The 22,604-nt window shown below is 60.2% G+C and overlaps 2 protein-coding genes and 1 long non-coding RNA gene across 8 annotated transcripts; 2 read left to right on the forward strand and 1 right to left on the reverse strand.

Annotated features, from left to right (window-relative positions):
- Window positions 1-810: 810 nt before the first annotated feature.
- Window positions 811-7,238, forward strand: LOC118989646 (uncharacterized). The gene is made up of 3 exons (XR_005067036.1): window positions 811-1,606; window positions 6,233-6,378; window positions 6,579-7,238. It is a non-coding gene; the product is annotated as an uncharacterized LOC118989646 (long non-coding RNA).
- A 3,702-nt stretch (window positions 7,239-10,940) lies between these two features.
- RPL29 (ribosomal protein L29) lies at window positions 10,941-13,135 on the forward strand. 3 transcript variants are annotated; one of them, XM_037049571.1, is made up of 5 exons: window positions 10,941-11,025; window positions 11,397-11,441; window positions 11,768-11,832; window positions 12,603-12,878; window positions 12,915-13,135. In XM_037049571.1, exons 2-5 carry the CDS (start codon window positions 11,405-11,407, stop codon window positions 13,029-13,031), a joined length of 495 nt encoding a protein of 164 aa, XP_036905466.1. In that variant the 5' UTR covers window positions 10,941-11,025; window positions 11,397-11,404; the 3' UTR covers window positions 13,032-13,135. The 3 variants fall into 3 exon arrangements, with proteins under 3 accessions (XP_036905466.1, XP_036905463.1, XP_036905464.1); XM_037049569.1 differs by having other exon boundaries at window positions 10,944-11,025; window positions 12,909-13,135; XM_037049568.1 differs by having other exon boundaries at window positions 10,942-11,025; window positions 12,603-13,135.
- A 3,474-nt stretch (window positions 13,136-16,609) lies between these two features.
- ACY1 (aminoacylase 1) lies at window positions 16,610-22,123 on the reverse strand. 4 transcript variants are annotated; one of them, XM_037049572.1, is made up of 15 exons: window positions 22,011-22,123; window positions 20,694-20,805; window positions 19,890-19,954; window positions 19,697-19,801; window positions 19,277-19,371; window positions 18,964-19,040; window positions 18,782-18,871; window positions 18,625-18,681; window positions 18,289-18,362; window positions 18,156-18,205; window positions 17,895-18,039; window positions 17,722-17,790; window positions 17,136-17,215; window positions 16,949-17,009; window positions 16,610-16,866 (listed from the first exon to the last, which is right to left on the reverse strand). In XM_037049572.1, the coding sequence occupies exons 1-15, from the start codon at window positions 22,116-22,118 to the stop codon at window positions 16,702-16,704; spliced, it is 1,353 nt and encodes a 450-aa protein (XP_036905467.1). In that variant the 5' UTR covers window positions 22,119-22,123; the 3' UTR covers window positions 16,610-16,701. The 4 variants fall into 4 exon arrangements, with proteins under 4 accessions (XP_036905467.1, XP_036905470.1, XP_036905468.1 ...); XM_037049575.1 differs by lacking the exon at window positions 22,011-22,123 and adding an exon at window positions 21,386-21,463; XM_037049573.1 differs by lacking the exon at window positions 22,011-22,123 and adding an exon at window positions 21,390-21,461 and having other exon boundaries at window positions 20,694-20,808.
- Between the last annotated feature and the right edge of the window lie 481 nt (window positions 22,124-22,604).

The following is a 22,604-nucleotide window of genomic DNA, read 5'->3' on the forward strand; positions in this document are numbered from 1 at the left end:
AGGGCCCCTGTCCTCGGATCCTGGACTCCAAGCCAAGTCTGGACCCCTGATGGCTGGACATGATGGAAACCCGCCCTCTGACCTGGGACCCCAGCTCAAGCCTTAGGCCCAGGTTGAACCGGGGCCCGGGGCCTGGACTCACCTGGGATCCCACCTGGAGGAGGCCCCATGTGCCTCGACCCTGAGCTTGGAGTGCGCATGAGGAGTGTGTCACAGCGGGCAGTGCAGCACTTGGGCGAACAGAGGCTGGAAACATATGCTCTTTCTGGGCTAAACCTTGTTGGTTCGGACCAACCAAGGGGGAAGCAGAGCCCACGCCAGAAGGGAGGAAACAAACGGGCAGACAGACCCCATACACAGGAACGCCACAGGGAGGGAGCAGCGGCCCAGGGTAACCTGGGCTGGAACCACGCCCCTCGGGGGCGGAGAGGCTGGCACGCCCACACAGCCCAGCCCGGAGGACACAAGTCACCATCCGTGTGGCACTGCCCCAACTCCTGCACCTCGCTTTCTTTCTGGCTGTGGAACGTGTGTCCCCGGCAGCTCAAAGCAGGTCCAGGGTCTTTCCCGAAAGCAGCGTGACCAGGCAATGCTGCTCAGCCTTGGCCTCCGGGAGCCTCAGCATCCTCGTTGGGAAGGGGACTGGGACACTACCTTCCTCTCGGGGTGTCGTGAGGACAGAATGCAGTTGTGGAGGCGGGACCCCTGCTCGTGCGTGGCGCCCGGTCCGACGCGCACAGGAGAGGCGGCTGATGTCTCATCACAGAGCACGGTCCAGCTGCTCCGCTGGAGGGGCAGGGGCCGCCCTCTCCTGCTCCCACACCAGGCTCTGGGGGACACAGTTTGGAAACCCCTGACCTAGATTCCAGGCTGCCAGAGGGACCAAAAGGAGCATTAGCTGACGATGACAGGGGTCGGGACAGCATGCGATTCGTCAGCGTGGAATTAGGTCACAGAATTCTTAAGAGGAGCCACAGAAGCCCCCAAACCCCAGTGTTCGAAGGTACAGTGCTCCCCCAACTCCCTGGGCCGCGGTGGCGTGGAACAGCCCAGGAAGGACGGGCTTCTGCCCCAGATAGACGGACGGCAGGCTGGGTGCCAGCGAGACTTCACCTGTGTGTCCCGGAACCTCCAGAGGGGGGCCTCCAGCTTCACTGCAGGCTCCAAACCCCCATTTCCTGGGATGTCCTGCTTCCCACTTCCACTCGGCTCGGGTGTCCCAAAGGTCTGGCCGCTCCTAGACAACCCCTCCCCGACAGGATGGCCTTGATGGTCCCCTCCCAGGACCAGGGCCCAGCTGCCAGTGTCCTGTGGGGTGAATCAAGAAGACGGTCCCTTGCTGGCCTCAGACTCCAGTGCCCAGCAGAGTGGGCGCTGGGCAGCCTGGTGACCGCAGGCCCAGGCCCCTCGGGCCTCCTCTCAAGGGAGGTAAAGGGGTTGGCACTGTGGGAAGAGGGTGAGCCCATGTGCTGGGCGCCCACAGAGCCTTAGCCGTTTGACGGTCATCATCTCCAATTCAGGAACAGAGGGTCAAGCGACATGCCCGAGGCCACAAAGCCAGGACGTGGCCTCCGAAGGATCTGGCCTGAAGCTGCTGACCGGAGAGGTGAGGCAAGAAAGGTGGTCCCTGAGGTGGGGCGCCCCTCCATGGGCAGCAGCCGAGACCGACAGCCAGCACACCCTCGCTTTGTGGAGGGTGGCCCAGCCTCCACCCAGCTGGCTGAACCCCACCCCTGGGCTTTTCCCACTAAACCTTTCCGGGTGGCTAATGAGGATCCGGGCACCACTCGATAATTGGTTTCATTAGGTGGCTGGGACTGCCCAGGGGATGGGGTGGCGGATGCTGGGCCCCATGGGGACAGGCCAGACAGCCTCCCGTTAATTACCTGAAAAATCAGACAATTAGGCTTCCTGCCACCAGCCTGCCCACGTCCTGCTGGTCCCTAATTACTGACGGCTGCTGAGCAGGCTGGCAGTGACCTGGATTTGGACAGAGGACCAGCCACTGCCACCGGCCTACCCCCAGTTTACCTCCATCCCCGGCTGCACCTCAGACACAGCGAGCTGGGGTGGAGTGTGTCTGCCAGGGACCCTCCCCCGAAGCCCACCGTCCCGTCCCGGACCCTTCCTGCATGCCATCTCTCCTGCTGCAGGCAGCTCTGCAAGAGAAGACATGGGAGCCTGGAGCCCAGAGCCTGCAGGGATGGGTGGGCTTCTGAGGCAGGAGCAAGGACCCAGAAAGGGGGGTCCAAGAGGTGTGGGGGGTGGTGAAGTGGCCGGCTCCCCCTTCCGCCTGGCCTCTCCAGGGTATAAGACCTGGACTTCCTTCAGGAGTAGAGATGGCAAAGAAGACACTAAGACCAGAGGATGCTGAGAGCCGGGGCCTGTCCCTGGGGAGCCCCTCTCCCAGAAGGGACACCAGACCTGGGCAAAGCACACCCACAGGGCAGTCTCTGGTGCACAGTGTGGGGCCAGGTCTGGCTGGGGTGGCCCTGGAAAGCTCCCCAGAGGCGAGGACCTGCGGGCTGGGCAAGACGGGACACATGGTCCAGGCCTGGAGAACAGCATGAGGGAAGGCCTGGGGTGGACCCTCCTCTGCTGAGAGCAGAGGCGGGGGCAGGGCACCAGGCACGGGAGCTGGGGGCCAGTTAGGCTGGCCTTGCCCCAGAAGCAATGGGTACAGGAACAGGATGGACACAGTGGGGTGCACGGCAAGGCTCAGAAGGGTCAGATGAGGCAGACGCACTGTCCCCGCTGCCACCTCCGTGGGTGGGCCTAAAGGAGGAGGGCTGGCGGGGGGGCCGCGCACCTCCCTGCAGGCTGCAGTCAGTCAGCTGGAGGGAAGTTCCTGGGCCGCCCCCTCCCTGACCCATTTCCTTTCCCAGTTCCTGTGCTGAGATCAAAAGTCTCTTCTCTCCTTTCCCTGGGGACCTGGGAGAGGGGACCACCGCTCAGAGGGACACACCCGGTCTGGAGAGGTCGAGAAGCTGAGCTGAGGTCACTCAGCCAGCTGTGCAGAGCGAGCGCAGAGAGGCACCCACCCAGGACTTCCAGGGGAGATTGAGGCCCAGCCAGCAAAACGTGCTCCGCGGTGCAGTGCTCATTGCACAGGCCTGGGATGCCAGGCCTGGAGGCTGTGGTGTGGGCTTTGCCCACAGTGGTCACCTTTACCTCCTCCTCAAGCCAGGGTCTCCTGACCTCCTAAGCAGGGCTCCTCCCCCACAGCCCATTCTGGGTCCTGCGTGAGGCCAGGGAAACAGGGAGGCATGCACTCTGCGGGGGGCACCTGGAGGCAAACCTGTGCTGGGGCCCGGGGTGCGCTTTCTACGTGTGCGCCCTAGACAGCCTTCCCCTGAACCTCAGTTTCCCCGTCTGTCCCACAAGGCTGTAGTGGGGCCATGGAGAGGTGGCCAGGAAGGCTCTGTGAGGGGTCTCTTTGGTGCATGCTGGACCCTGAGACTCTGGGGTGTCAGAGGCCAGGAGCTGAAACACAGCTGAGGGGGGTGCAGAGCAGCCAAAACCTGTCCTGTCCGTGCCTCCCCACTGGTCTGGGCAGCTGACAATCCCTGCATAGTTGCCCTGTACCCCCAACCTTCATGGCCATGGCCACCGGGCATTCCCTCCTGAGCACATTCATTTGCTGCGTGGCGATTACTGGAGGGATGCAGGGCCTCCAGACTCCTGCCACCTGCTCCCTAGAGAGTCAGTGCCCACTCGTGGGCACACAGGTGGGCAGCCAACCCTGCAGCCCTGACCACCCGCTGCCTCTGAGCCCAGCTCAGCTCACCATTCGGCAGAGCCCGAGGTGCCCTGCATGGCTGACAGGCGCTGTTCTCACAGCCCCAGGCTTCGAGGCCCTGCCGCAGAGAGCCCAGCTCGTCACCCTCCTGTTCTTACCCCATTGCTCACGGGTGTTCACCTTTCTGAGCAGTCGTGTCCCCTCACTGAGGCTGGCCCCATGGAGGGGCCCTCTTAATGCAGGTGGCTGGCTGGACGGACAGCCAAGTGATTGTCCAACTCCCCTCGCCAGTTAGTAGCAGAGGTAGGGCTCGAACCTGGGTCCTGGGCTCCACATGCTGCCTGTCTTACTCTGAGTCCAGCTTGCCCAACTCAGCCAGGGTCCCCTTGAGGACGTAAGGGGATCTGAACGCCCGAATCTGATCCCCCACCCCTGGCTGCCCCCCAGGCAACTTTGGTCTCCAGGTGCCAGGCCAGCCTGAATGTCTCTGGCCTGACCAGGGGTCGGGGGAGAGCTGAGGGAGGATCGCACTGTCTGGGCCCAGAGAATCCTGCCATTTGATGCCGCCTCCAGGGCCCAAAGCTGGGCAGGGAGCACAGCAGAGTGGAGAGGGAGATGGAAAGGGGGCATTACATCTCACAGCTGCCGCCAAGACGCGTCAGAACCTGCAGGTGGAGGGCCCCTGGAGGCCAGCCTCTGGCCGCCGGGGGCGGGGCAAAGGGTGCGGCCGGCCAGAGTCAGAGCCCGCAGCCTGTCCCCAGCTGGCTTCCTCCCACTGAGCTGCACAGGGTAGTTGGCCAGACCTGGGCGCCATCTGCCTCAGGACCGGCAGCCCGCTTTCTCCTGAAGCCTCAACGTTCTCATGCAGAATCAGGCAAACAGTGAGATTACATGAAAACAAAACCGAAGGCGCTGTCCCCAGGCATTGTGGATGTTCGCAATGGCAGCTACTGTGCATCCCCAGTTCTCCTGCAGGGAAACAGGTCTGGAGAGAGAAGGTGATGTCCCAGGGGCACTGACAGCCCCAGGACAGGCCCCCAGAGCCAGGCACCTAGCACAGCCTCTGGCCACCCTGAGCCCCGGACCGGGGCGGGGCAGATCCGGCAGGGGTCAGGCGGCTGCACCTGTGCTGTGTGTGCAGTACAGCCATTCACCTCTAGTCAGGCTGGCTAAGCAGGGCTCCGAAGCAGCCTTTTCCACTGTCCCTTCTCCAGGGCGAACCCACCCTCCCCTGCCCTGCCTCCCACCAGGGACCAGCTACCCAGGAAGCTATTCCAGGCCACACTCTCAGCCCAAAGCATCCACTGGACATGGCCAAACACACACCCTGGCGAGGAGGAGGTCGCTGGGGTGAGTGACACCTTCCTGGCTCTTTCTTGGAGACACACCAAGGACAGTCTGTTCCCAGGAGATGGTGACATGAGCTTGAGCCTGTGGGGTCAGTGCCCATGGCCCGGTAGCTCTCTGGCCAGCAGACTGCAGGTTCCCCTGTGATCAGGGGTCACAGGGTCACAGCCTGGCATGTTGAGGCCTGCACCCCAAGGACAGGACTGGAAACTGGTCCTCTCCTGGGGGAGGAGCTGAGCGCCAGCAATGCCCCCTCCAGCTCCAAGAATCCCGATGACCATGGGCACCTCACTTTATGGTCTGCAGAGCGTAGCACCATGCCACCCCCCAGGCGGGATCGTGGTGGGCTTCCTGCCCAGGTCTGCGCTGGGTGGCCTCCAGTGCTCGCCCTCACCAGCTTGACCAGGGCTCTGGAGGAGGGGCCACTGTCATCCTCATTCTGCCAAGGTGGGTATGAAGACCCAGACAGCCCGAGATCACACATCCTTACGTGGAGGCGCCAGGCCTTGAACTAGGCTCAGTGTAACCCTTGAGCAGGCACGCTTCACTGCTACGAAAAGAGTGAGAGTTGTGGCCATTTCTCACTGCTTGGCTGGGGGCCCAGCTGGGGGCAGGTGGCACCTCAGAGGGCCAAGGCTGTACCAAGGGTGTGGCAAGCTTGGGCCTTGAGCTGGGGAGTAGGAGGTGGAAGTCACCACAGTACCCCCATCCTGGCTGGTCCTGGCCCTTCACCCACAGTACATCAAGAATCTTGGCTTATCACCTCTTGGGCTTCTGTAAGTACAGCCGGCCGTCTGACAACACACACCCGCCCAGGACCTGGCCCAGCCCCTGCTTTGCCCTGACAGGCAATCGCAGGAAGGGCCCTCAGAGCCCTGCACCAAGGGGGTGACAGGGAGCTGATGCTGGGTCTCTAGGCAGATGGAGGAGGTGGGGCTGGGGGAGGGCATCAGCCCAAGAGTCGTGCTTAACTTTGCAGTCATGCAGTTTTCAGATGAGGAGTCATGACTTGGTGTCCTATGGTGGGGAAAAGAGACATGGGGACAGGGACCCAGATCTGAGCCCCTGCCTGACCCACCACTTGTGTTCAACAGTGCGGGGCAAGTGCGCCAGCCCTGAGTGTATGTGGGGGTGTCCTCCCAACAGGCGTCGCGCTGGACGGAGCCCACTGCCATCCCCACAGCCAGGCTGGTTCCCCTCCATGCTGCGAGTCCAGGATCCAGGCCAGCCTCGACCCCAGCTCTGCTCGGAAACTCTGTCCTCAGGGGAAAAGAAGGCCTGGAGAGAGGCGGGTGAGAAAGGGCCACCCGCCCTCCCCCGCCCTGCGCCCCTTCCCCCTCCGAGCCTCCTTTTCCCTCTCCTCCCAGGGAATCCCTTTCCGGCTGCTGCTGCGAAGTTCCCCCTCTCCGCCCCCGCAGCCCCCGGCCCCGCCCCCACGCCAGGGCGGGAGCGCCGCGGTTCCAGCTATTTTTAACCAAGCTGCATCCTCCAGGAGCTCGAGTCGAGGGGAAACCACCCCCGCGTCTCCAGGAGCTGCTTGCGGAAGAGGATCGATTAAAGCCGGCGCTGCCAGGGCCCGGTGCCAGGCGGGCAGCCGGCGCTGAGACAGCCCGCCAACACCGGGCCTCCCACCGGCTGGCTTCCTGAGCTGGGGCCCGGTTGCTGGGGGGTGGGGGGGACGTCCCCACATGCCCCTCATTGCCACACTCAGCAGCTGCTCCTCAGCCCCCTTCTCCTGGCCCCATCCCCAACCATCCCGGTCCACAGACAGCAGAGCATCCTTTGGACACCCCACTCTCCCATCCCCCTCTGGGCAGGGCACCTCGGGGTGGGCAGCCTTGGGGAGATTTGGGGGGTGGAGAAGGACCCCATATTGCCTGCCTGGCCTTCTGGCTGGTTCAACTCCCCTTTAGGTGCTGCCAGGTGCGACAGAAACTGCAGGCCAGACCCAGGTGAGTTTTTGGTGTAGACGGCCCCAGAGCCTCACCACTAGGTGCCAAGTGGGTAGTGCCCTCATCTTCCTCCTACAGGTGAGCCTTGAGTGAGCTACGGCCACCCAGTGTCAGGGTAAGATCTGAACTCACTATACTGGTGAGTGTCAGAATGTGCACCCAAGTCTCCGATGTCAAAACCTGCTCCTTTAGCCCTGGCTGGTGTGGCTCTGGATTGCCTGCCGGCCGGCGAACAAAACGGCAGCGGGTTGGATTCCCAGTTGGGGCACATGCCTGGGTTGTGGACTGGGTCCCCAGTAGGGGGCGTGCGAGGGGCAACCATACACTGATGTTTCTCTCGTGTCTTTCTCCTCCTTAAAAGAAAAAAACAAAAAGCATGCTCCTTTAACTTTAACTCCTAACAGACATAGCCCCTTAAGAGGTGCGCCAGCGGTTCCCACAGGCTTCACTGTCCCTTCACTGTCCTTGCCCTGAACCCTCTCTGGGGGAAGACACCCCACCCCCCAGGGGAGACCCAACCTGCCCCAGAGAACCTACTGAGATGGGAAGGCAGAGGCTGGAGCCTTAGGCAGGTACATGAGAGGATGGGTGGGCAAAGCGGGGAGTGAGGAAACCCCGCACAGATGTCCCCCCCACAGATAACGAGGGCTTCTGGCGGGCGGGGCGCTCCCTCGCCATCCTCGGTCCAATGCTGCCCCCGTGTGGCCGCGGGCTCATACTCCCGCCGGTGGATGCCGCATCACCTCTGGGCCAGGCGTGTGCCCCGCCCCTCCCAGGGAAGACCAGAGCCTAAACTAAGCCATCCCCCAATTGGCTGCGCCTGCAAACTTCTGCCTGGACTGTCGGCCCCCTTCCCGGCTGCCACCACCTTTCCCTCACCCAGGAGCTGTGGATCCCTCTCCCAGAGGGAAGTGAACTTAAGAGTTTATTTGCCAGCTCTCCACCCCGTATTACAAACTCCATTGCGACCTCCATCTCCAGTGATTGGACCGTACCTTGCACACCCCTTGTGTCAGGCCCTCGCTGTCTCTGATGAAACAGTCTGACTCTGATGACCCAGGGGAGGCAGACTCAGGGCAGGATGGTGGGCGTGCGGCACCATCGGATGCTGCAGGGATAGGCCCAGGCTGCAACCCCGGCTCCCAGGTAAGGGGGTGTAGTGACAAGAGTGAGGAGCTGAGGGGACTTTGGCCAGGGGCCAAAGGGGACCATGACCTGGGGCACTGCCATGCTTGTCAAAGTGGGCAAGATGGCAGGACCAGTCACACATAAGGGGTGACTTTCTCTTTTTTCCTTCCTTGTTTCCTTCCTCCCCCACTTCCTCTCCTCATAAATGAAACTTTGTTACAGAGGCTCTCCTGGGACCTGATTTTATTCATTCAGTCATAATTTGCGGATGCTTTTTCCTGTACATGAAAATCCTTTGTAATCCCCATTTACTTTACACATTGAAAAACCTTAGTCTGAAAGGGATCATTTATAGCCCTGACCTGTGTGGCTCAGCAGGTTGTGCGTCATCCCACAAACCAAAGGGTCACTGGTTCTATTCCCAGTCAGGGCACACACCTGGGTTGCAGGCCAGGTCCCTAGTTGGGGTGCATGCAAGAGGCAACCACACACTGATGTTTCTCTCCCTCACTTTCTCCCCCCTTTCCTTCTCTCTAAAAATAAAATCTTTTTTTTAAGAAGAGAAGAGAGATCAGTAAACACCACCAGATGTCAGAGGAGTCTCTGATATAAAAGTGGAGAACAAACCTCTGTCTAGAGGATTCTCCCAGCCTCTGAATGGGCAGCTCTTGCCCCATGTCAAGACCATGCGGGGTCCGGCTCCATGCGCCACCCTCTGTGATGAAGACTTGGGCAGAGCCAGGAGCTGGACTCAGCTGTTTCTTCCTTGGCAACAGGCCACTCCATCAGCATCCGAGCCGGCCCCCCCATTCTCTTAACTGACATCTGCCAGATTTCTCTCCCCCGGCTCAGGATTGCTCCCATAAGGTCATCTGCACGTCCTGCCTCTACATCTTCCTTCCCCTTTGCTCCCAAACTCTGTGCAGTCTATTCTGTCTCTCGCCTGGCTGAGGCATGTCCATTCTGCAGGTGTTTATTAAGCTCCTGTTGTACAACCAGTGCTGTGCCAGGCAATGAGAAATCGAAGGTGACCAAGCCAATCCTGAACTCACAGCACCTGCGCCCATGGACACACCCACAAGTAAACAAAAGACATGAGTAGAGTCCGGGCATGTTCTGAGAAGGAAGCAGACTGTGAGGACACAGAGTAGCTGGGGAGATGTGGCAGAGGGTGTCTTTTCTAGACAGGGTGGCCTAGGGAGGCTTCTCCAAGAAAGCACAGCATCCAGTGAGTGGGGACAAGGTGGGCCTGGTGGAGGGGTAGCAGGTGCAAAGGCCTTGGAGCAGGAACAAGCTTGGCAGGAAGGAAGGAAGCCCACAGGTGTGGAGAGAAGTGAATGGTTACCATGGCTAGGAGAGGTAAAGAACTCATCTCCAGGCCTGGCTGGTGTAGGTCAGTGGACTAAGCATTGACCTGTGAACCAAAGGGCTGTGGTTCAATCCCCAGTCAGGGCACACACCTGGGTTGCAGGCCAGGCCCCTGGTAGAGGGCGTGCGAGAAGCAGCCACACATTGCTGTTTCTTTCCTTCTCTTTCTCTTTCTTCTCCTCTCTCTAAAAATAAATAAATAAAATCTTTTTTAAAAAAGAAAGAAACTCAGTATTTCCAACCTAAAAAAGAGAGAGAGAGAATTTATCTCCAATGCAAAGGGAAGTCCATGGAGAAAGTCCATGCAGACTTTACAGGACAAGATCTGATTTGTCTTTAAAAGCACGCTCTGGTGCCCCCTGCTGTGTGGGGAATGAACTGTAGCTGGAAGAGGTGGAGACAGGGCCACCGAGTGTTCGAGGCAGTGCTTGCTCAAGCTGGATGTCGATGGGTGTATCACACATAACGCATTGGAGAAGAAGCATCTGGATCAGTGACCTGCCCCCCTGCAAAAGACAAGGCAGCAAAACCCTTATCCTTCCCCCAACCTCCCCTATTTCCATAAACAGTACCATTCACCCAGATGTTCAAGCCCCAAACTTGGGGACCACCTTGGCCTCCCTCAACTTCACCCCAAGTCCAGTGTATTCTCTTTCCTCCCTTATTTAGTCCTCTCCTTTTCATGCCACCACGCTCCCACAGTGTCTGCACCCCCCTCCTCTCAGCCCTCCCTTCTTGGCACCCCTGACAGTCCACTCTCCATGCCAGGGGAAACTTTTTAAAAAAGATTTTATCTATTTATTTTTATTTTATTTCTTTTTAGACAGAGGGGAAGGGAGGAAGAGAAACATCAATGTGTGGGCACTTGGCCTGCAGCCCAGGCATATGCCCTGACTGGGAATCGAACCCTCAACCCTTTGGTTCACAGGCACTCAATCCACTGAACCACATCAGCCAGGGCTTATCTATTTATTTTTAGAGGGAGGGAAAAGGAGGGTGAAAGAGAGGAAGAGACATCTATGGGTTGCCTCCTGAAGACCTGGCCCACAATCCAGATGGACTAGAGCCTGGACCAGGAATCAAATCAGCGACCTTTCTTTTGGCAGGCCGGTGTTCAATCCACTGAGCCACACCAGTCAGCCCCCTCCCCAGGGGTAGTTTTCAAAAACGGGAATCTGTTACTTCCTGCCTACACATCCCCCTAGTACTCCCTTCTCCTGCAGGTCTTTGATGAGACTTAGGCCCGAGAAAGTGGTCCAGGAGGATTGAGGGTGGGAAGCGGGAAGATGAGACCCATAGAGGCCGGGCCAGGCTCGTAGCACCGCCTTTCAATCTGACTAGTGCCCTCTAGGCCTTAGGAACCTTTCTTCCTGGCGCTGGGGGAAGCGTTTTCAGTAGGACCTTCCGGCATCCACAACCTGTTTCCCGTGTTGCACCGCGGCCTTCCTCTTTCTCTTCCGCTCTCAGGCGCTTCGAGATCCGAGGGCTTGGGTGAGTACTGGCCAGGCAATATCCGAAGCCATCCGCGACTTTCGAACGGCGCCGAGGCGCCAGCCTCGTGGAGGACATGGAGACCGGCTGCTGGCTGTGGGGAGAGGAGGCGGGGGCGGTGCTCGTCTGCTGTCGAGCAGATGGGAGAGAGGGAGAGAACTCGGAATTCTGGAGAGCGCAGCCTTGTGGCTGGGGGATGTTGGTTTGGGGGCACCATTGCCGGAGTTTGCGGGTTGGGCAGGTGGGAGCCACAGATGCCAGGCATCTTGCTGCAGCCTCCTGGCACCTGGCCTCGAGTTCTTCCTGACCATGGCGGCGGGGGGAGGCCCCGTCACGAGCCCGCAGGCCTGATCGTCGCTCTCGTCTTCCAGGCGCAGAGATGGCCAAGTCCAAGAACCACACCACGCACAACCAATGTAAGTCCCTCTGGCCCAGCGCCGCCTGGGCTGCAGACCCTGACAAGGATTACGGAGACTGGGGCAGGGCAAGGGAGCACAATTCTGCTGCGGCCCTGGGGCTGGCTTTGGTTTTAGCCAGTATTAACTTCGGGGGTGGAGACTTAGAAGTCAGGGGTCCACGGAGGTACCCACAGTGCTTGGCAGTCAGCGATGCGGGGTTTCCCGGATCTCAAGAAACCTGCTTTGGGAGTTACTGGCTCTCCCAGGCTTGGGAGCTGTGATACTGAGTGACATTATTGGAGGAAACCTGATTTTGGTCTCATCCTTTTTTTTTTTCCCCACAGCCCGAAAATGGCACAGGAATGGCATCAAGAAACCCCGATCGCAAAGATATGAGTCTCTCAAGGGGGTGAGTGTGTGCGCGGCAGCCCGTGGCAGTTTGTGTTTGGGTGCAGCTGTCCCTGCAGGGCCTTCCGGGGGCTTTGCCCTCGAGTTCTGCCAGGCCTGCAGGAAAGCTTTACTTGGCCTTTCCCAGCGAGGGATGTAGCCCCTGGTCAGGTGTGACCCACCTCTAGAGGGCAGTTTGACCACATCCCTGTGCCAGGGGGCTCTGAGGATGTGCTCGGAAGGGGAGTGCTGTGGGGGCTGGGGACTGAGTCCTCTGTCCGTACCCCTGGTCTGTGATATGTGGGGTGCATTATCAGGTCTCTGAGCCCTGGTTTCTGTGTCTTGGTCTTTTGTTGTGCCACAGTGGCTGTGAGTTGTTGTGCTGGGTTTGGTATCTCACTGATGCCTTCCTAGAAGGGGGTGGGGTGGTCCCCTGCTGTGGGGATTTGAAGCTCTGTCGCCTGGGAGCTCAAGGAGGGGCGGCCTTCCTGTCCATCTCTTCTGCACTGGCACCTGAGCTGTGCGGGGCTCTGGGCACACGGCCCTCAAGATGTGCACGGCCCTGAAGATGTGGACCGTGTCCAGCATCCGCGGGGCGGGGGTGCGAGTGTCTCTGCAGTTCCAGGGGTTGGTTGTTTCAGCATTTGAGGTCAATCTGATGCTCTCGAGGCCCCCAACTCTGCCGGAGTCCGCTGAGTCTCCTGGGTACCACTGTGAAGAAGGGGCACCAGGGGTGACTTGGGGGCCCCACATGCTGCACTTACAGGCGCCTGCGCCTTTCCTGCCTTCCAGGTAGACCCCAAGTTCCTGAGGAACATGCGCTTCGCCAAAAAGCACAACAAGAAGGGCCTGAAGAAGATGCAGGCCAACAATGCCAAGGCTATGAGCGCACGTGCTGAGGCTATCAAGGCCCTGGTCAAGTCCAAGGAGCCCAGGCCCACGATCCCAAAGGGCAGCAGCCGCAAGCTCAGTCGACTGGCTTACATTGCTCACCCCAAGCTCGGGAAACGTGCTCGTGCCCGCATTGCCAAGGGTCTCCGACTATGCCGGCCAAAGGCCAAGGCCAAGGCCAAGACCAGGTCCCAGGCCCAAACCAAGCCCCAGGCCCAAACCAAGCCCCAGGCTGCAGGTGCAGCTGCGGCTCCGGCTCAGGCTCCGGCTCAGGCTCCGGCTCCAGCTCAGGCTCCCAAAGGTGCCCAGGCCCCTGCGAAGGCTCCATAGTGGAGGCCTCTGTCTGCCGACGTGAGGACAGAAGGACTGGTATGCCCCTGGGCTGGGGTCCTCCTGTGGTGTTTGTGCAAATAAATGTGAGGCGGGGTCTGTCAGCCTGTGTCAGCCTGTGTCTATGGTCCCGATTCCAGGACTGGGGTCTCGGTTCAGCTGGGGTCGCTGCCTCCATTTTCTGTGGGAGAGTTCATCCTCTGGCTGGTTGGGGGTGTGACGTTGGGTGGCAGGGAAAATAGCTCCCTGGGATGAAAAAAGGGTAATCTAGTGAGGAGTGGTTGGTGGCAGGCTGGTGAGGAAAGGGGGGCGTCCCAAACAGCCTTGTAGGCCTTGCCACTGGCACAGGAGAGGGTAGGGGTCCTGCTCAAGCACCCTGCACTCTGGCCTGGAGTGTCCAGACTTGGCTACTCCTAGTGAACCTGCGGGCGCAGACCCAGGTGTGGAGGAGAGACTTCAAATAGGACTGCAGGTGGATCCCGCAGAGGTGGGACCCCTGTGTCCTGAAGCCCGGAAGTGCGGCAGAGTCGCCCTAGCCAGAGATGGTGAGTGGGAACGTTGTCTGGTAACTGAAAGGTTGCAGGTTTTACTCCTGGTCCAGGCACGTATGGGAGACGACCAGTTGATGCCTCTCTCTGCCTTTCAAAAAGCAATGAAAGGATACCCTCAGGTGAGGATAAAAAAAAAAAGTAAGATTTTTGGAAAGTTGAGTGTGCACTGGGCAGTCTGTGCCCGTGTTCAAGGCACCCGACCAGGCCACTCAGCACAGGTGAGAGCGAAGGTTTCGCATAGACCCCGGCACACGGCACTGGACGTTCATCTCTGTGCCGAGCCCCACAGTGGCACAAGACATCTGCAGATCTGGGGGAAATTCAGCTTCGTGTCTGAACAGCAGGAAGGAAGCCCTGGCCTGGCCTGGCCTGGCGTAGCTCAGTGGGTTGAACACTCGCCTGGGAACCGAAAGGTCATAGATCAATTCTCGGTTAGGGCACATGCCGGGGTTGCGGGCCACGTCCTCCCCACCTGGGAGCACTTGAGGCAACTAGCCAATCTGTCTTCCTCTTTTTCACTCCTTCCCCATCTCTAACAATAGAATATTTTTTGAAAGAGCCCAGGAGGCTAACCCACAAGCCACCTTGGGCACACCAGAGCAGAGGTCAGGTACCCCACCCCCAGTATTGGGTCAGGGTCCCGCACCCTCAGCTCGGCACAGATGCTGCTGGGCAGGAGGAGCCCTCAGGGTTGGGTCCTGCACTGGCTGGCTGCCTCCCCACCTTCCCAAGTAAAGGACGAAGGTCAGGACTGTCGGGTGAGGCCATGGGGGTCTACAGGGGCCCCTGGTGGAGCTCACCATTAATTGGTCCCCGGGAAACTGTCCCTGCTTTGGTTGGCACCGTGTGTGCACGTGCCACGCTGCTGCAGAGGACCTGGCAGGCCTGCCCGGACCACCTGCTAGAGGGCGGGTGAGAGTCCACGGAAAAGGAGGGGCCGGCGCTGCAGTGAGAGGCCTAGGGGGGCAGGCGGCCAGGCAAGACGTGTTGCCCTAGGTGGTTAGAGGAGCAGGAACCTGCCCCACACCAAACATGTAGAGGGTTACAGATGTCCGTGGGAAATCTGGGGTATTGGCGAAAAAAACTTTTTAAGGTTTTATTTTTAGCCCTGGCTGGTGTGGTTGAGTGCCAGCCTGTGAATGGAAAGGTTGCCGGTTCGATTCCCAGTCAGGACACATGCTTGGGTTGTGGGCTGGCTCCCCAGTGAGGATATGTATGAGGCAACCGATCAACGTATCTCTTGCACATTGATATTTCTCTGTCTTTGTTCCTCCCTTCTTAAAAATGAAATAAAATTTTGTTTTTAGAGGGGAAGTGGGGGGAGAGGCAGAGAAATATTGGTGAACTTTTATCTCGTATTGCTTAGTTACGAAGGGGCACACGGACCTTGGGGCCCAACGAGAGGGTGCCTGTGAGAGCAAAGGTACTGGCCAGACACATCAGAGCTCTCGGGTCTCGGGCACTTTTGCCACCCGAATTAATGTCTCAGTGACCCCAGGAGGCATGAGCGGGGCAATGCAGCAAAAACAGTGACAGCTGCCCCTAGGATTTTGATCCCAACTGTGGGAGGGGGTGGAGACCAGGTACTCCTGGAAGGAGCAGCCAGAGTAGGGCCTGCCATCCAGGGTGGGTGGGACCCCATGGCTCACTGGCCAGCTCTGACTCCCGTCCCCACTGATGGACCTGCCCACCAGGGCAGAGGAGTGCTGTCTCTGGAGATGCAGGGCCACCAGGCCCTTTGACTGCCACAGCCTCACAGCTGGTATCCCTGCTGCAGGCCCTGCAGGCTGTGAGGGAGCTGCTATGCCATTGGCTCGGGCCAGGGCAGCCTGCCCACCGGGGGGAGTTGACATTGAACTGTCCACTGATGGGTACTCCCTGGGTGGGAACAGGAGGAAATTGCAGCAGCCAATGGGCTGGGTTAGGAAAGGACTGACTTGGTGGCTTGGCCATGATAATGGGGCACCAGGCCTTTTTGTCCCTGGGACCAGGATCATTTACCAGAATCTGCCATGGCCCATTCTCCCTGCTGGGGCAGTTCACAGCCCTGGCTGGGGAGGTACTGCTTAGTCCCAAGTGGGGCCTTGTCACCCTAAATGCAGTTGTGACCTATGGGGACACTGAGGACTGGCACACGCACCATTGAAAGAGGAAGGAGGTAGGGGCCCGGTCGGGCATGGCCCGCCCCCTCCCCCAGGCACCTTAGGCAGAGGGCATCGCCTCTCCTCACGCACGTGTGTGCTACACGGCCAGGCCAGACCCCCGGGGCTGCGCTTCCTTCACCAGTGGAGAGCAGGCTGTGTCTCCCAGGCCCTATAAATAGGCCTTTCTGACCTGAGGTCCCCACACTCCCAGGGGTGTTATGGGGAGGCCCCCATGCCGCCACCCAAACCAACCACTGGGTTTTGTACCAGGCGAGTCTGCTGACGCCTGTCCTCTGTTGGTATGAGGGAAATCTCAAGCGCCCCAAGCCACCCAACCTCAGCCCAGGTGGCACGTTAGTGCACCAGTTCAGGTCCTGAGGAGTGTGGTGGGAAAAGTTGTGACTGATGTGTGGACGGCTTCTTTTAAAAGGCCGTTTTCCTGTGCGCGTCCGTCTTGTGCGGCCTCTGTGTCTCCCGTACAGTCAGTTGATGACCACATGAGCTGCCGCCCTGTGACTGAAGCCCCTGGCTGACCACTGAGGCATCTGGAGCGGGGACATGTGAAACTGTAAGAGCCAGTGCGGGGGCTGGAGTGTGGGGACCATTGCATGATGTGACCCCCATGGATCTGCAAGCTAGATCCAGGCCAGAACATTCCCAGGCCCAGTGGGAATGGGATCCCTGACCTGGTGCGGAGACAGAACAGGCATGGTGGCCCTTGTGGCTGGATGCAGACACAGCTGGACGGGGCAGGATGGGTGTGCTGAGTTGAAGGCTGCAGCAGCCCAGGGTGGGCGGTGGGGCCTGGAGCCACTGGGACAGTAACAGCGTGTCCCCAGAGGAAGGAGCGTCCCTGTGCCATGAATGTCCCTGCTGTTAGTACTTCAGCGGCCCCTGTCCACACACAGACTTTATTGTCGGTCAGGGACACTGGTCAGGGTGGAGGCTCCAGGACCAAAGGCTGGGAGCGTGGGCTCAGCGTTCGCTGGCCAGGGTGGGCACGCTGGCCAGGGCAGGCAGCAGCCGAGTATATATGTCCACCCCACGGAGGAACACGGCCTCGTGCAGCCGCTCGTCATGGTCATGCAGCAGCACAGGTGTGCGGTTCATGGGGGAGAAGCCCAGAGCTGGGATCCCCGCCTGCAGGGGCGAGGAGGAGCTGTTAGGGGGAGGGCCGGCGCCCAGGACCACCCACTGCCCAATGCACTTGCACACAGCTCACCGCACGGAGATAGCGGCTGTCGGTGGCAGCGGGGAAGACCTCTGGCTCCAGAGTGAGGTTCCTGCAGGGGACAGAGCCTGGTGAACTGGTGGGGGCGGGGGGGTGGCAAGGCAGGACTGAAGGGGCAAGGGAAGGAGGCAGCTGAGGGAAAGGGAATGGGGAGAGGGGGGCACACCAGTGCACGCACATGTCCTTGCAGGCCCCGCTAAACGCTGCCCACCAGGGGTCTGAGTCATCGATGGATGTCACTCGGGGCTCCGACCACTTCTGGGGGAGGCGAAGGATGGCAGGATCAGGACAGGGCACACATCCACCACTCCCCCAGCACACACCTCCCTGGAAGGCCAGCCGGCCAACCCAGCCACAGGCAGGCCCTCCGCCTGCTTCCTTCCTGTCCACCCTTCCACGCCCAGCCCAAGAGCCCTTCCTTCAGATGCCCCGCCCCCAACATCTCAGGCCGTTCAAGTGCTCCAGTTACAGGTCTCAGGGCATGAGGCCCCACCCCCTCCTGGACCGTGTGTTTCTACTTCCATAAAAACACCACTCTGTGGGGACTTGGCTCATGTCTCCCCCCAAGGCTGCGAGGACTAAGGCCCGAGTGTGTCCTCTGACTCCCTACAGCGTTCCCCAGTGCCAGCAGCGGCCTCTACAGCCAGTGCTTGTGGGTGAAGAGCAGGCACCTCCCAGAGCCAGGGCAATGCCCAGACATTGCTGTGTGCAGGTACACCCAACACACTCCCTCCCGAGAAACACTCCCCACAAGAGGGCGTTACCTGAGGGAACTCGAGGGTGACCCCCTGGCCAGCTGCCTGGCACCAGCTTCGCAGCTGCTCCTCAAAAGCCTACAAGAAGTAGGAGATCAGTTAACCCCTGAGGCTCTCCCTGAGCCTCCAGGGCAGGATCGAGGACCTGGGCTCCCTCCTTGAAACCCAGGTGGAGGCGGCACCTTCAGGTCCACATCCGGTGCCACTCGGAAGTCAAAGCCGGCGCTCATGGTGGCAGGGACCACATTAAAGGCCACACCGCCCTCTAGCTTAGTCAGGTTCACAGAGGTCACAGACCCCAACTTCAGGTGGGGGTTTGACTGCAGCCTGCAGTGGGGGGACAGGGATGGGACAGCAAGGGGACAACAGATAAAAACAGGCTCCAGGACATCCCTCCAGTCTTGCACAGCCTCCCAGCACCCACCCCTCCCAGCCTGCCGCACCTCTGCCTCTCCTTCTCCCGGAACGCCAGGACAGAGCTCACGACCTTGTGCTAGGAGGGTAAGGGGTTACATGTGAGAGGCCCCAGGATGGAGCCTCAGGAACTCCCGAACCCCTGCCCTGGGAGCCACCCACCAGCTTCTCAGCGGCTGTGTCCTCAATGAATCTCGAGCTGTGGCCAGGCTTCCCAGTGCTTGTGACCTGCACCCCTGGGCAATTCATGAAAGGGGGTGACTTCAGCATGGGAGATGCCGGGAAAGCACTCAGCCCTGAGTGGGTCTGTCCCACATTCCAAGCTCCTCTGGCAGGGCTCTGTCTTCGAAGAATGCACTGAGAGGGGCTTGTCCCTGCCCCCAGAAGCTCAGGAATGGGACGCCCAGGCAGGAAAGGGCCCTTAGGCAGAGGCCCTGGGCTCCCTCCTGGCCTAGTCTCCCATCTGCACAGGGACCCCTCCCTCCAAGCCATACTCACACCAGGGGCTTCGCTCACTGTAGAAGACAGTGAAGGCATCAGTGGGGTTGGCCAGGCCTGAGGAGGCAGGAAGGGGTCTCAGGGGGTGAAGTGGCTCAGCCCCCACTGCAGCCTCCTCATCGCCTGCTGGCCGCTCAGCGCCTGCCACCCTGCTCACCCTCATCCAGGGCGAAGCCAGCCCTCAGGGCCTTGAACTCGGGCCGCTGTACGAACAGCTCCATTCCTTGGTGACCCCCAATCTCCTCATCTGTAAAAGCAGCAGGGACATGAGATGAGGAAGCCATTCCCCCAACACACCTCCCCTCTCCCTGGAGGTGCCTGTCCCTGAGCCACTCCTACCTGGCACAAAGGTCATGTGGATGGTTCTGGGGAAGTGGTGGCCCTCAGCCTTCAGCCTCCTCACAGCCTCCAGGTACCTGAGGGGCGGTGAGAGGGTATAAGCCAGGTGCTGAGGGAGCCACCAGGTGCTTGGGCCAGCAGGCTGTAGGCCCTGGGCCTGCTCTGCCAAAGCCTGGCAGGGGACTCAGGGAAGTCCCTGTCCCTGTCTCCCAATTACTGCCCAACATCAGGGGTCAAGATGTTGCCCTACCTTGAGGTCCTCTAATCACAGCCCTGGTTCTGGGTTATCCCAATGGGCCAGGGGGACACTCACTGGATGCTGACACACTTCATGTCCTGGGCACCCCGGGCGTAGATGTAGCCATCAGCATCCTTGAAGGCCTCGAAGGGGTCATGACTCCAGCATTCCTGGGGGCAGGGGTGGGAAGAGCGCCCCAAGCCCCAGTTCAGTCATCGCTCCTCTGTGCTCAACTGTGGCCCTGCCCGAGGAGCCCACCGTAGGGCTGCAAGGGTTGTGGAGGGGACAGAAGAGGGCTGGAGAGGGTGGCAGATGGCCACCCCCACGCTGTGTCCCACCCAGGGCAGGAAACAGCCCTGGGCAATGGTTGCTCATGTGCAGTGAGGTCCAGTGTCAATGCCAGGACTGCCAGGGGTCCCCAAGGTCCAACAGGGGCCTGGCTCGTCTTTGTTCCCTGCACCTCATCCCATCCTTCCCACCTCCCGGCGCGCACACCTTGAAGACAGGCACCACGTCCGTGTGAGAGTTGAGCAACACGGAGGAAAGCTTGGGGTTGGTGCCTGGCCAGCTCAGCACGGTCACCACAAGGCCAGGTGCCACCTGGAGAGGGGCAGGCGGGAGGCTCAGTGCAGGGCAGCGAGTAGCGCCAGGGCTGCCCTCCCCCTTCCACACGGGGCCCCCGGCTCACCTCCACTTTCTGACAGCCTAGGCCCAGCTGGCGGCCTCTCTCCTCAAGGAAGGCCACGGCAGCCCCTGTGGACACGGGGCATCTTGGGCCTGCTGCTGCCTTCCCAGGATGCTCCCTGGCCCAGGCAGAGCACAGGGGCACATCCAGAGAGGGGGCAGACCCCAAAATGGGCTGCTGCCTCCTCAACACAGTCCCACATCCCTCAGAGACACCTGTGCTTCTGCTCCCAGGGAAGTAGGTATTGTTGGCCAATCAGTGACCCTCCGTGGAAGGCCAGGTGGGAAGTCCAGGGTTGGAAGCTGGTGTTATCATCGCCCTCAAACACTGGAAACTAGTGCAGAGTCAGGAGAGTCACCCAGCACCTCCCAGATGGAAAATCACAGCAGGAATTCTGACCCACGCTCATGGATTCCCAGACACTGAGCTTGACTCCCTGAGGGCTCCTGCCTTTGCCCAGCCCAAGCAGACTTCCAGAGGCTGCTTCTTCCAAGTGGTGCCCCAGTCTCTCCTCCCCTATCCTCAAGCCCCCGGGCGGGGGTGGGGGGTGGGGAGCGTGGAGGAGTTGTTTCTTAACTAGCCACCAGGAGTAACTTGGAAGAGCCTTGGCAGGAAAGGACCCTTCTCAGCCTGGACGGGCTTGTGAGCAGCCTGTAGACTCAGCGAAGGGCTGGAGGGGTTGAGGCACCGCTTAGGGCAGCAGAGCGGGGCTCAGCCGGGTGACAGGAGTCGGATCCGGTTTAAAGCACAGTCCCCGCTCCTGCTGCCACCCCCACCCCACAGACCCCGGCACCCCTGCGTTCTCACCGTAGTCGGGCTTGGGCTGGACGGTGCGGATGCGCAGGTACCGACGGAAGAGCGTCACGGATGGGTGCTCATCTTCGCGACCCTCGCTGGCCATGTCGCTGCGCGTGGGGAGCTGCGGGCAAAGCCAGTGGTTGCCTTCCCCTCCCGGCTGCTGGACACGCCACCTGCACACGCCCCGTCCCCAGGGTGGTTCCCCACACGCCCCCCTGGGAGCGGACACCCTGTTTCGGAGCCCCAATTGTTTCAGGAGCTATGCTGGTCACTTTGAACACACTTCCTTATTTTAGCCCCCAAAGAGCCCCACGAAGTTGCGCCTCTGAAAGCCTCCTCAACAGAGGAGGGCGCCGAGGCTCAGAGAGGCGCAGCGACAGCAGAGAGGCGCAGAGGCAGGTTTCAACCCAGACGTTGACTCCCGCCGCCTCCTCAAAAAATTTCTCCCCTGTTGCTCGGATTTCATGCCAGGGAGCCCCAGATCCCCCTACTCCTCTCCAAGGACCCCCACCTCGCTCTCCTATCAGCACCCTCCTGAAACTGTGGTCCGGACTCAGGGTCCTGCGAGGTCGCAGTCTCAGATCGCTCCCAGCCCAACACGTGGCTGGGCCGGAATCGCGGGGCGGAACCGAAAACTGCGAGTTCCGGGGTCTCCTCCCGCCCCTGGTTCCAGCCTCCACCCAGTAACCCCAGGTTCGGACCTCGGATCCCGCCTAGGAGTCGCTAGCTCCCTGCTGCGGCGGCCTAGGAGCTCCGGGCTGGTCTGGCTTCCACAGGCCCCCGCCCGCCTCGGAGTACTTGTCCCCTCCGGGCCGGGCCCCGCCCCCGGGTCCCGAGCTCTGATGGCCCCGCCCCTAGAGGGCGTTACCTCTTGCAGCCTCCGGATTGGACCAGAAGGAAGGGGGCGGGTATCAACGCCGGTTTTCCGGCGCTGGCCCTGTCTGCCCTCTCCCCAGCCCTGATGGCTCCGTTCCCTGGGTGCAGAGGGGACTGGTTAATTTTTCCCTCAGCCTGCGAGCTCCAGGAGCCTGCCCGCCTATCCCCCGGAGTCTGTCCCCGCCAGGGCAACGAACAAACGCCGGGCTACGTGCCAGGAATGAAGGATACAGGGACGCGCTGGAGCACGGTGACCGCGGGGTGATCTCGGAAACCAGCCACAAGGAGGGCCAATCTAACAGTGTATATCAGTGGGTATGACCACGTTTCTGACAATACAAATGTGTGACAGGGTGATTGGGTGTGACAGCCTCTGTGTGACAAAGGATGTCATGGCTAGAGGATGTAATCGCGATGCTGTATAATAGTGTAAGATGCCAGGAAACTCACCAACCAGGTGGCACACGTGACTACCCCGGGCCAGACTCCCTGGGTCTTCTGCAGGGACCAGAGAGCGAGGCTAAAGACACAGGTGTCTCGACCACCCACAGGCAGCATGCAGTTGTAGCTGCTCACTAATGTGCAGTGTGCCCGGCTGCCCTTCGTACTCTCAGCCAGTTCCGCCCCCTGCTCCAGGGGCTGAGTCAGCTTGGGAGGGGCAGGATTAAAAACTTGAACCTCTGGCCCTGGCTGGTGTAGCTCAGTGGATTGAGCGCGGGCCTGTGAACCACAGGATCTCAGTTCGATTCCCAGTCGGGGCACATGCCTGGATTGCAGGCCAGTTCCCGGTTCCCAGTTCCCGGCAGGGGATGGATGAGAGGCAACCATACATTGATATTTCTCTCTCTCTCTCTCTCCTTCCCTTCCCCTCTAAGATAAATAAATAAAATAAATAAAATAAAAAGACTTGAACCTCTGGGGGGGGGTACAGGTCCATCCCAACCCTCCTGGGGTTTAAGTGTGGGCTGCTGACCCACACATACCCAGGGACAAGCAGGCTTGGTGGTTCACCAGTAATGCCATGTTAACTGTTAAACCACACTC

Source organism: Sturnira hondurensis, unplaced genomic scaffold, assembly GCF_014824575.4.
Source record: "Sturnira hondurensis isolate 20B ecotype Veracruz unplaced genomic scaffold, ASM1482457v3 Scaffold0006496, whole genome shotgun sequence".
In the NCBI taxonomy this organism is placed as follows: domain Eukaryota; kingdom Metazoa; phylum Chordata; class Mammalia; order Chiroptera; family Phyllostomidae; genus Sturnira; species Sturnira hondurensis.

Coding starts and splice junctions, on each gene's coding strand:
- RPL29 (XM_037049568.1), top strand. CDS start 11,405: ATGGCCAAGTCCAAGAACCACACCACGCACAACCAAT. Junction 11,442..11,767: donor CCACACCACGCACAACCAAT/GTAAGTCCCTCT, acceptor TTTTCCCCACAG/CCCGAAAATGGCACAGGAAT. Junction 11,833..12,602: donor GATATGAGTCTCTCAAGGGG/GTGAGTGTGTGC, acceptor CCTGCCTTCCAG/GTAGACCCCAAGTTCCTGAG.
- ACY1 (XM_037049572.1), bottom strand. CDS start 22,118: ATGCTGCCTGTGGGTGGTCGAGACACCTGTGTCTTTAGCCTCGCTCTC. Junction 19,802..19,889: donor TAGGCTGTCAGAAAGTGGAG/GTGAGCCGGGGG, acceptor GCCCCTCTCCAG/GTGGCACCTGGCCTTGTGGT. Junction 18,682..18,781: donor TGGCTTCGCCCTGGATGAGG/GTGAGCAGGGTG, acceptor CTGCCTCCTCAG/GCCTGGCCAACCCCACTGAT.